Genomic DNA, 12,499 nt, shown 5'->3' on the forward strand with positions numbered 1-12,499 from the left:
TATCACTACTTTTGTCTCTGTATCTAGAAGGCAATGTTACAGAATTCACTTGCATTACTTTTAGAATTAAGCAAGCATGAATGCTTAACCTCTGAAAAAACATTCATTCTTAGGTGGATTGTGTTTCTACTTATAAACATAATGAAGTCCTTAATCACTAGAATCACACAGTGCCACATATCTACAATCAGTTATTAACAGTAGGTTTAGACGTTAGCTTGAAAGAAAATACCTTGTCTTTACAATGTCCATCTGCTTATTACGTTTCAGCTGAACAGGAAGAATTATTTCCTGCCTCAGAATCCTTTGTTTCCTTTGTCTCTACAATGAGAAAAGAAAAAAAATAACAGTACTCTCCTTCTGACCTGCAAAAACTTTTCATTTTCTTTAAGGTACAGGTTTGGTTTATGATAAATGACATTAGTAATACTATGCTGCTGAAGATAGGAATTGTAATTCTAACATCATTTTGTTGCAATGAATGTTGCAGGGAATATATTTTTAGGTCATCATACAGTACATAAATGGAGTTGTGACTGCATGGTTAAATGTTTTAAAAGCTGAGATTGCATAGAAGAAAGCAGTGGTTGTAGCTAAATTATTATATAGTCTTCCTCTTTAAATTGCAATTTTATTTTTGGAATAGAGTCACATTCTGACAGTTGGCTTAATCAAGCTTGCTTATTTTTAAAGAGCAGTGGCTTCAAGAAGATGGGTGGGGATGTGCTGCTGCTTAAGAACATGGTTTTCTTGATGATTTAGTAGATAGCTCAACAGAATCAGGAAATCTTCCAGACTGTTCATATTTGTTTCTCAGTGCCTGACAGTGTTTTCTGCTTTTTTTGTTGTTGCCAGCAATCACAAGGAGCTACTTTGCTGTAGGTGAAAAGTACAAGCCCAGATGGATTAAATATTCATTTTACAGATATGAACTTGCTCTGAAGCTGTTATTGGAGATGACTTTAATAGTTCTTGAGTCACTAGTCATGGCAAAGAACTCACAAGGCCACTGGCCTTAATTTTGTGACTTCTGTGTCTAGTTTAAATATACTTTAGGCCAGGTTGGATGGGGGCAATCTAGTCTAGCAAGAGGTGTCCCGGGCCACAGCAAGAGGGTCAGAAATAGATTATCTTTAAGGGTTCTTCCAACCCAGGCCATTTTATTATTCTCTGATACTAACTGTGTATTAGTTTACAAGTTCTCTTTTTCTGAGCAGTTAATGTATGAAGAGGCACTAGGTACATAGTTTCATGCTTGTGCATCCTATGATTATGGGAAGTTTTGATCTTTAATTTGTATTAATTTTGTAAATTATTTTGAAATGTAGATTGCAAGCTTTGAATTGCCAAGGAATGCATGAACCATTGCAAAACTTGGGAAATATTGATGAATGGCATGACATTACATAGAGGTTAATTTTTGTATTGGCTTTGGATTTGCCAAGATACTAATTTTTACTGGGTGTTTGGTGCTACAAGCAGTGCACACATTTTAAAGAAAAACCACTCTAAACAGGTATTCTGCTTCAAATGGCAGAATAATGGGTTAGTTATAACTCTTAAAAGGCTTCTTGCAGTCTGGTGGAAATAATGTTTTAACAGCTGCGTTGTAAGGAGAGGGAGACTAGGGTAGCACAAAGTTTAAGAATGCTGTGGCATTATACTTTAACTGAAATTAATTGTGTTTATGGCTTTTTTTTTCTTTGCTGTAGTCGTGACATGGAGAATAAAGAAACCCTTAGGGGGTTGCAGAAGATGGATGACCGCCCAGAAGAGCGCATGATCAGGGAGAAACTTAAGGCAACGTGTATGCCAGCCTGGAAGCATGAATGGCTGGAAAGAAGAAACAGGAGAGGCCCTGTGGTAAGTGGCACTGGATGGAAGGACAATATCTGTAACAGGTCATACAAATAAAAATCACTTAAATTTCTATCTATTAAAAACTTCTTTTTCTTAGCAATTTCTCTACTCTTAATTATGGTGCTCCTGTCTGTTTCCTGCGCGGTGTTGAACAGGACAGGGTGTCTGACTCTGTGAAACGTCCCTTCCTTGGTTGTTGCTTTGTATTCTTGAAGCAGGGGCGTTCTAGGTGCTGCTCCGAGCGGTCACGCACGGCTGCGGCGCTGCTGCCCTCCAGCGGCAGCAACCCCGGGAGCGCTGCTGGCCGGGGGAAAACCTGCCAAAACCGGGAACAAACCCAAATTCGACTGTTCCTTCAGACAGCTCTCAGCCCTTCTGGAGCTCGCCTGACAGAGTTCTGTTAGCCTTTTGGCTACTGCTTTGGTGTAAATGGCTTGGAAGTGCTGTTTAAGAAATGTAGGTAGATCAAACGGGAAATATTTTAAGTGTAGTTCGAATTCTATTCAGCATAATGCTGATTAATAAATAGCCATTACTTACCTGTGGATGTAGTTGCATTGGTTGATGTAATTCCCGTGTACCACTAAAGTAAAGTTAAGATCATCTGATGGAGTAGGCAAGTATCTGGGGACAGCTTTTCTGGAACAGAAATAAGAAGGTTCTGTTACGAGAAATAATGCTGAAAATACTTACAAGTCCACCAAATCCCATTACTTCAAAGGATCAAATAACACAATTTTAACTTAAGAAATTTAAATGCTTTTAGGTTACTGGATAGCTTGAAATTATTTCCTTGCTCAGCCCACTTCCGCTGAGGTTTCTGGATGTGTTAATACAGCATTTGATGCTCCAGATTCTCAATTACTATAATTTGACATTTTTGATATTTTCAAGCACAAATAGTTTGTCCATAGGTACATGAATTTGCATTTTGATTTTGCAGGCAAGGAGAAGCATTACTGTAAGTGGTAGGACAGAAAAAAAGCTTTTCACTGTTTTCACTTACATTTCTCTTTTGTCCTGTTCACTGTTGTAGCTGGGCACTGAGTCTAGATGTCTCTTCCTACCCTGAGGAGAGAAAGCTCTTTTAAGTTTTCCCCTTAAAGAGACCTCTGAAACTTTCTAGGAGAGGATCTGCTCTGTTATCTGAGGTGCTGCTTGGAGCTTCCTTGAGTCAAGCCTCTGAGACATTGAGAAATGTAGAACTAAAACTGAATCTTCCCAGTATGACTGTTTTAAATTCAATTCCCAGGGACATTACCCTTCTTACATGTTATGTGGGTCTGACTGGCAGAAAGCTGAACGTTGTCTTGAAATGTTCCAATCCTCAGTGTCAAAATTAAGTGTTCATGCAACAAAGCAGTGTTGTGTATGTACTCTCTATGCTTGAGCATGCCCTCTATCCACATTGTGCAGCACCATGCACAGTGGCTAGCTCACATACCAGATATGGTGTAGCTATTTTGCTTGTATGGCAGACAAAAAATGTGAGTGTGGTTTTTACAAAGAACAGCACACCTAATTTTGCTGGATTACTTCCTCTTTGAAGTCTTTATTTTGCAATAAGTCTTGTGCTAAAGAAATAGTAGCCGTAATAGTTTTCATGTAGAATGTACCATGTAGAATGGATGGAACCAGTATTATAGCTCTTAATAAGCACAGTACCTGTAGAGAGGAAAATTCTATTGGCTTCTACTCTCCAGATGGAGAAAATGCTATTTTTTGAGGCATAATGAATGATAATTATAGGAGTACTTTGAGAATGAAATCAGGTGCTCCCACAGCTAACATGAGCTGCACAAATGGACAGGAACAAAGGTTCTTGCTTTTGTGTTGCATATCTATCAGTAATCTAATACCTCTTAGATGTTAGTAGTATGGCCTAAGGAATATTTGGATACCTGTACAACAGCTTAATTACAACAAAAAAATTATTGATTAATTTGCTTTGCTTGAATGTAAAATTACCAATTAATAATTTTAACATGTGTTTTATTTCCTGCAAGGTGGTGAAACCTATGCCTGGAAAAGTAGATGGATCAGAAATGAACAAACTCTGTCTAGATCCTCAAGCTGAAGGACAAAACACTGCTTCTTCACCTACACAGAAAGGAAGACGTAGTCCGTCTCCTAGCAGTTCCTCTTCATCATCTGCTAGGACAGTTAAATCTGAGTCACCAGGTGTTAGAAGAAAAAGGGTATCTCCAGTACCTGTAAGTTGCAAGCTGTGATGTAACTTTCAATGTGGCTATATTCTACAATCTTTGCTTATAGGGGTGGTCGGTCCTCCCTCTGTAGAGCAAGATGCTGATATGAAGAGTTTATTGCAGGGTGTCACTTGAGTGGCATACATATCTCATGTGGTATTTGTCATGTGTGTTTTCTTTTTCACTCAGTCCTGCTTTCATTTGTCATTGCTAGGAAATGAAGAAATACAGATACTCAGTCATGAACACATGTATGCTCTCTTAGGTTTTGATTAGCATGAAGAAGTGCTGGTAGTTTTTTGTTGGGTTTTTTGTTTGTTTTGGGTTGGTGGTAGTGGTGGTGGTTTGGGGTTTTTTTGGTTGGTTGGGTCATTTTCTCTTTTTTTTTAATGACTGTAATCAGTTTCTCCTGCCTGTTAGTTCTCTGAGCAAGTTATATTCCATTAAGGGTAGGACTCTGGATGAGATTAAAATTCCTGTAGAAAAGTCTTACTGGTATGCTGTTGGTATACTGGTGTTACTGTTGTGATCCTCTGTTTCAGAATTTATGTACAGATTAGGGAAGACGTATGTATACACATTGTTAGAAGTCAAAAATCACTATCACTGCATTCTGGAGAACATCTAGAATAGAATGTCTTGAGCGAAATAACTGGCTTAATTAAAGAAGATCAAGAGTATATATTGAGCAATAATGTTTAACTTGCTATCTTGTTTTAAAAATGCTGATCAACAGTTAAATTCACAGTGCAATTCACAGTGCAATTAGAGGATACATAAGATCTAATTTGTTTTATTTTCCTGTTGTTCTAACCAAGTTTTTCCAGTATCAGTTAAAATATGTACTGCCATTCTTCTGAACTAGAGACAAGTATCATAAGTTAGAGCACAGCAGCTCTGGGCCTTTCCTCTTGACAAGGAAATTCAAAGGTTAAAAAAAAAAGAAAACAAACATTTTTACTTGGTTGGGGTTTTTTGTTTTATATTAACTTTTCACACTGAAAACATTAAGAATCCAATTTATATTTTACTTGTATAACGGACAGTACATTCATTATTACTTCATCCTAACATGAAATTCAATGCATACAAATAAAAGCAGATCTGAAATGGGATGGAACCATTAATGCTTCTCATAACATTAGAAATGTAAGAATTTAAATGAAGACAATCTTCCTAAAAGGTTTGGGCCATTGATTTTTTGATTATGGGGAAACAATATTAAAAAAACTCCAGAAGCATCCTCATCTAAAAGTTGCTTTCATGGTGGAAAAGGAAGAAAGCTGTATCTTTTTTTTCCTTTTCTTTGGAATTTTCTTATATTTTTGATCTTTGTTGGACTTGTATTCCCTTTTGTAAATTGTAGTCATAGCATTTTTTCATTTATGAAATATGTCAGTGTTACAGCCTTATAGAATAACCTCCTTTATTGAGCAATGTCTCTGATTATCTTCAGATTGAATTATATTTGATAATTCAGTAGTAGAAATATGGTAAGGCAACCCATGACGACATGAAAATAAGAAGCAATTTGAAAGACTCCTTTTGTGTCCCAATGTCAGACAAGTTTCAGCTACAGAATTGCAGTTTTCTTCTGCCCTTGAGTTCTGGGCATGGGAGAAAAGTAGTCCTTTTAAATCTTATAGTCTAAGAGATGGTAGTAACTGCAGGTTTTAGGGTCTCTTACTCTGGAAGTAAATAAATAAATGAACCATACCTATTTAAACATTTTTCATTCCTTTGAATGCTGATGACAGAGGCGCTTGTGTAGTTTCAGAGCGGGCGGATAACACCACCCCGGCGGGCCCCATCCCCGGACGGCTTCTCCCCGTACAGCCCCGAGGAGACAAGCCGCCGTGTCAACAAGGTGATGAGAGCCAGGCTCTACTTGCTGCAGCAGATAGGACCCAACTCCTTCTTAATTGGAGGCGACAGCCCTGATAATAAATACAGAGTATTTATTGGGCCTCAGGTAGGGAACATTCTTGTCTTGTCTACAGTTTTTAGCAATTCATAGCTAATCTCGGAAAACTCTTCAAAGCCAGGTTAGTTCAACTAATGATCACTGTTCTATAAAGTAGTGTTTAAAAGTTGTAGTCTGTACTCATGTAATACCAAAAGCAGATTGTAATTTGTAAATTATGTTTGTCTACAGTTTATCTTTCTTAAGAGATAAAAGACTCATTCCTAGGAGTGGCTCTGAATTATTGTCCTACATATTCTTGGCTAAAATTTCCCTAAAATTTGGTTAGTTATATACATCCCTCTATTCATGGGATGTAAATAAATAACAAACACATGACATAATTCTCTTTATAGTGTGATAATTTCATTAATACCCATAATGAGATCCCTTTCATGGGCTTTTTGGTACTAATGTGATGCAGTATTGGGACACATCCAGGTTGGGTAAACAGAGGCATCTCATTTTGATTGATGTCATGTTGTGGCTTTATGATTATGTGCATAAATTCTTTACAGTATGAAACATAAAAATAGCTTCAGTTGATTTAAATAAAAAAGGGGGCGGTGGAGAGAAAATAAGTTGAAAACCGGTGTCATAATTTTATGCTTTCAGGTATGCATTTCTGAATAATATTTTAGGAATTCTCTTTTTTTGTAAGACTATGCAAGAGGACATTTATGACTATATATGAAATGCTTTTTTTGTTGTTGTGGGGTGGGCATGTTCTATGATACACTTAAATGTGGAAAAATGACCAAGTCAGTAGAGCCTTAGCACATACTTTTCTTTGCAGACTTGCAGCTGTGGCCGTGGGACATTTTGTATTCATCTGCTGTTTGTTATGCTGAGGGTCTTTCAGCTTGAACCCTCAGACCCAATGCTGTGGAGAAAGACACTGAAGAACTTTGAGGTAATCAATTTCTAATAGATATAATTACGATCTAGAGTGCACTCCATAATGTCTTTAGGACGCTGTCTTAAAAATGCTGTTAACTACTGGATTTCAAAGCAACAAGAATGAATGTTTGTAATTACATTTTTAATTCAGTCTCAGGAGTTCTGTAAGTGGAAAAAATTACAAGTATAAGACATAACTGCATAAATGGAAGACAGCTGTAGTTTAGTGAGTGATTCAACTCGTGGGATTTTCTATTAAAATTTATAGATCTGTCTCCGTGATTTGCTGAAAGGAAGAAAAAATGTGGGTATTTTGAAGTTATTGTGTGTATACTTAGAGCTGTTAGTTATTTTCACTAAGCAGATAAGTTTTTGGTGTAAAATGTTTCTTGTGATCTTTTTAGTAGTAAGACTTCTGAAATTCCTGCTGCTATTGCTAATGGATTATTGTGAAGGTGAATAGACTTTTCCTGTTGGCAGTAGTTTATATTTCGGTAATATGACTTTTAATTACAAGATATTCATAGCATGAATAAGACTGTTGCTGTCTTTTTCTGATGTTAGGTTGAGAGTTTGTTCCAGAAATATCACAGTAGGCGTAGCTCGAGGATCAAAGCTCCATCTCGTAACACCATCCAGAAGTTTGTGTCACGCATGTCAAATTCTCATACATTGTCATCATCTAGTACTTCTACATCTAGTTCAGAAAACAGGTTAGTATTTTTAAAAGGAATTACAAGCTTTATTCTGTAGTTTCAGAATCACCTACATTCTTTTTGTTCAAAGCTGCTTTCATTTCAAGCCACGTTAAGTCTCTGCATTTGCAAGCAATCAAGTCAAGCATACATTAGTCACTGTGTTACCAAGTGGGCATATTTGTTTTGTAACTTCTGTTTGAAAAATGTTAAGTAGAGTTGTGAAAAGGATTTTTTTGACCCTATATGAATTTTGCCAAAAAAACTTCTGAAATCCTGAGTGCAAGACTGAAGCATATATCAACTTTGGAAGCCTATTGTGTGCATTTTTTTAAATACAGCACTTGTGCAAGTGTTAGCAAAAGAATAAACGTGATTTTTTTTTCCTGTCCTGCTTTGGAGAAAAGCTTGTGCATTTGACAAAACAGTGAAAAATATTTAGGTAAATGCACTCTACATAAACACATACATAAATATAAAAACAGAATCAAGCATATGTTTTTAAACTACTTCATTTAAAATGGGTGATTAAAATATTTTAAGAGAGCTGTTAAGCTATTAGTTACGCCTTATCTATGAATAGATGCCTTGTTTGTGAATTTCAAGTGATGTGTTATTCTTTCATATTTTTTCATGGACTACTTCTACTTGAGTTCTTTTATACATTCTTTTCCATGGTTTTGAAAAGATACTGATTAATTTTTTAAACAAATAATTTGTGCTTGCATTATTTAGTGGATAAACTGTACATCATTTAGGAAGGTCAGGCCAAAGACGATGACCCTAACTGAGGCTTTGTTTTGTGTGAAGTGGAATCTAATTTAAGGAGTACCTTACTTTGTTGTTACTTTGTGATAATGAGCATATAGTAAGATGAATATATTCAGACAGGTTTCTAATTCTGACATAGAGACTGTGACCTTAATTTCCCTACTTATTTTTCTAAATTGTGTCACTATAAATATGTTGCATAAACAAAATTGTTAAATATATAATTACTCTGGAACTACTTATCTGGCAAGCCACTTCCTTTTATGTTGATACTTTGTGTAGGGATTTGTTTTTCCATAGGATTGTGAACTTTGCTGCATTAGTTATCACTTCTTACAGGGTGAAAGATTTTCAGTTGTTTGGCAGTAAGCCTGGTGGTAGTGATTCACCCTGCAATTCTGATTCAATGAAAGAAGCTGCTGTTTTGTGCAAGTCTAAATTTGTATGGTGTAGGTATTGAAGAACACCAAGCATCACATCCGAGATAGAAGTTTACTCAGTACTGATAATTCCTTAGACTTGCAGTTATGTTTCGCTTACTGCTAATTCTTGGAAAATACGTTTCTAATTAATAAATACATATGCACACTTGTGTGGAAAATTATTTTTCATTGTAAGTTTACATTCATGGATCTTTCCAAGGAGTAAATACTTCACAAGCATTTGCAGAGAAATAGAAAGTTATGCATGTGTATAGAAATAGTGCATGTACAAGTTAATTTTATTTTAAAAATACATTGTTGGTGAACAAATGCAGGGTGCCTGCAAAGTTTTAGATGCATAGCAACTATAACTTAAATTTTTTGCAATGGCTAGAGTTTTTCACATTTAAACAATATTGCAGAAGATTAAAAATCTGTGCTTTTCATTGCATGTTGTTTAAGTTTAGAAGAATTTTTTGGGTAAATCTCTGGTTATATCCATCTAAAATTAAAGTGGAGAAAAAAAATAGAAACAGCAAGCAAAAAAGGGAAAATTGGTTTTTTAAACATCTGTGTGTAACATGTATGTTAGTGTTCATGTTACTATTCTATCAGTTTCTGTTAGTAGCAGAAAATTCTTGAGTAATTGTTTATTTTTTGAGTTTCACTGTGTTCATCAAAGAGTATTTGCGATTTCTTGTAAAGGGCTAAAGACTGCCTTGTGACTCCATACTTTGGAAGGAATGTGATGGAAAAGAACATGGTTAGCTTTCAAAATATAAAAATTCCTTAGCTTTTCAAACTCAAATGATAAATTAAAAAGTGAAGGTTGGTTTGTTTAAACAAGCCTTAGGGAAAACAATGTTAAGTGCCCAAAGCTGGGCCTTTCAATCTCTAATTGGTATCTGACCTAGTTTGAAAAGATGTCACGCGTTTTGTGACTTTCCCTTTCATTTCAACAAAGTGTTGTCTGTACGCAGTGCTTCTAAAAATCTGGTTGCTTACTTTTTCAGACCAAGGTTTAGGAGAATGATTCATGAAAAGCCTATAGTTACCCAGAAGTGACTGTTTCAGACTGGAAGTTAATCTTTTTTCACTGTTAAAGCCTGTTTTAAATTCTGATATACCTCTTCTACAATCACAATGTCTCTTTTTGTAGTATGAAGGATGAAGAAGAACAGATGTGCCCCATTTGTTTGTTAGGCATGCTGGATGAAGAGAGTCTAACTGTGTGTGAAGATGGCTGCAGGAACAAATTACACCACCACTGCATGTCAATATGTATGTTATCCTAGTTTTGTTAAGTTCTGGGGACTCTAAATCTGCAAAAGTATTATAGTTTAGTATGATTTTGGGTTGTTTGTTTTGTGTTCAATAAAAAACCTGGAAATCTGCCATCAATGATGACTGGTAACTCTGAAATTTAGTATCATTCAGGTAATATTGATACACCTTATTTTCTCAGTTCTTCACAAATAAATATTTTCATTCGATGCTCTGATAGAGAAGTAACCAGCAGTTTCTGGAGGTTTAAGCCTCTCTTACCTGAGTGAAAAGATTATGTCCAATTAGAACAAGGTTAGGAACAGACTTTCAGCTCCTTGTGACTTGCCATTAGATTGCATAATAGTCATACAATGCTAGCTAGGATTATATAATGAATTTTGAAGTATGTTTATATAATACATCAAATTAAGTATATAAAAATTTACAGTTTGCATTCACAAATAAAATTTTCCTATATTTGAGGTACAAAAGGACCTGAATTTCAGTTCATAACTTAAAATATCAGTTGTAGTACTGAGGTGAAGCATTTCTTCATGCAGCACCCATATTTTAATGCCCAGGTTGTTGAACGTGGCTCAGTTCAGAAGTATTCATTAGGAAACTAATGTTCTTCATTAAAACTTAGAAGTAGTTATGCTGTCTTCTGTTTTTGTACACTGTAAAACTTAAGTGCATGTGATCCTGTTGCTATATTCCAGGGGCAGAAGAATGCAGAAGAAACAGAGAGCCACTCATCTGTCCGCTTTGTAGATCTAAATGGAGATCTCATGATTTCTACAGGTGAGGATTTGGTTGCTGTATAATGAACCATCTGTTTCTGGATCTTTAATTGATATTTGAGAATATGCTGGATTATTTACCTCAGATGCTTAATTTGTTCATCTGTGTTGTTCATGATTTGTAGTCATGAATTGCCAAGCCCTGTGGATCCTTCTGTTCTCCGTGTGGTTCAGCAACAATCTCAGCAGCAATCTGCAGTTGGATCACAGAGAAGAACTCAAGATAGCAATTTTAACCTTACTCATTATGGAGTCCAGCAGATCCCTTCCACATATAAAGATTCAGCTGAGCCATGGATTCAGGTAATTTTATTTTGTAAAATACCTAATAGCCATTAGAGTGTAGAGGTGGGTTCAGCTGAACTTGGGGTCACACACTTGAAAATGAGATAACTTGTATTTCCTTTATTTTTGCCATTAGTTTCATCTGGTATAGCCAGACCTTGATTTCAGGACTGTCTGGAAGCCAACTTCATGCTTAATAATTAAAATTCTCTTAGCAGAGTTTTTACAGAACCAAGTAGCATATAATTTATGATGTTTTATTTCTATCACAGAATCTTTCTATCACACTGTACCTTTGAACATATTTTAGTCAGCATTGATGATTTTTAACTAGAAATATTTTTCCTCTTTTTGATTGCTCTTGTCAGGTACTTAAGTTGCAGCATTATTCATTTTGGTTCCTGTAATGTTGGCTTCTTCCTTGGCAGGTGTTTGGGATGGAGCTAGTTGGCTGCTTGTTTTCTCGAAACTGGAATATACGAGAGATGGCACTCAGACGTCTTTCCCATGATGTTAGTGGTGCTCTGTTACTGGCTAACGGTGAGAGCACTGTAAACTCCGGAAGCAGCAGTGGAAGCAACACAAGTGCTGGAGCTCTGGGAGCAGCTAGTGGGTCATCTCAGACCAGTATCTCAGGAGATGTGGTGGTGGAATCCTGCTGCAGTGTGCTATCCATGGTCTGTGCTGACCCTGTCTACAAAGTGTATGTTGCTGCTTTAGTAAGTAGTTGTTTACTTGTATTCTACTAATTTCATAGTTACTTCATTTTTGAAGGGAGAGGGGATGGGAGAAGAGATCTGAAATGAAGAATCCTAGTAATTGTTGTTGAGCACCACTGGATGACTTTTAACTAACCTTGGAAAGTGGGATGATCAAAACACTCATTATAAGTGAGGGGACATGATTTCACTGGCATTTGCCTCAGTGCTGAGTATTGACAGTGTTTGTATGTCTTCTCACTCTCAAAGAGGAGTTGACTAACTCTAGTAGTGAGTATGTAGTAAGCTATTTATTCTTTGAACATTCACTAACGTTTTTGGACACAATTTATGTAGAACTGAATTTCCAACTGTTTAATGCTTATTTATGTCTCTTTAAAAACATAAAAATTGTGTAGCTAGTTGGATTTCATATGTATTTTTTTTTCCTTTCTCTTAGAAAACTTTAAGAGCCATGCTAGTGTACACTCCCTGTCATACTTTGGCAGAGAGGACTAAACTACAGCGCCTTCTCAAGCCAGTTGTAGAGACAATATTAGTTAAATGTGCAGATGCTAACAGGTATGATGTCTCATGACCTTCATTTTGGATTGTTTGAAATATCTTAAAGC

The 12,499-nt window shown here is 36.1% G+C and overlaps 1 protein-coding gene across 2 annotated transcripts in view; it reads left to right on the forward strand.

The window, feature by feature from the left end:
- MAP3K1 (mitogen-activated protein kinase kinase kinase 1) overlaps nucleotides 1-12,499 on the forward strand; it is a 58,024-nt gene that overhangs the window by 32,688 nt on the left and 12,837 nt on the right. For both annotated transcript variants that reach the window (XM_066181166.1, XM_066181165.1), the window contains exons 2-11: nucleotides 1,713-1,863; nucleotides 3,867-4,073; nucleotides 5,839-6,039; nucleotides 6,827-6,943; nucleotides 7,495-7,643; nucleotides 9,978-10,099; nucleotides 10,804-10,885; nucleotides 11,010-11,187; nucleotides 11,598-11,888; nucleotides 12,328-12,449. In XM_066181166.1, coding sequence (XP_066037263.1) covers nucleotides 1,713-1,863; nucleotides 3,867-4,073; nucleotides 5,839-6,039; nucleotides 6,827-6,943; nucleotides 7,495-7,643; nucleotides 9,978-10,099; nucleotides 10,804-10,885; nucleotides 11,010-11,187; nucleotides 11,598-11,888; nucleotides 12,328-12,449 — 1,620 coding nt within the window. The remainder of the gene's footprint in view (nucleotides 1-1,712; nucleotides 1,864-3,866; nucleotides 4,074-5,838; nucleotides 6,040-6,826; nucleotides 6,944-7,494; nucleotides 7,644-9,977; nucleotides 10,100-10,803; nucleotides 10,886-11,009; nucleotides 11,188-11,597; nucleotides 11,889-12,327; nucleotides 12,450-12,499) is intronic.

The sequence above is a fragment of the Chamaea fasciata genome, unplaced genomic scaffold (assembly GCF_029207755.1).
Source record: "Chamaea fasciata isolate MVZ Bird 193981 ecotype frontalis unplaced genomic scaffold, bChaFas1.0.hap1 SCAF_4, whole genome shotgun sequence".
Taxonomy (NCBI): domain Eukaryota; kingdom Metazoa; phylum Chordata; class Aves; order Passeriformes; family Sylviidae; genus Chamaea; species Chamaea fasciata.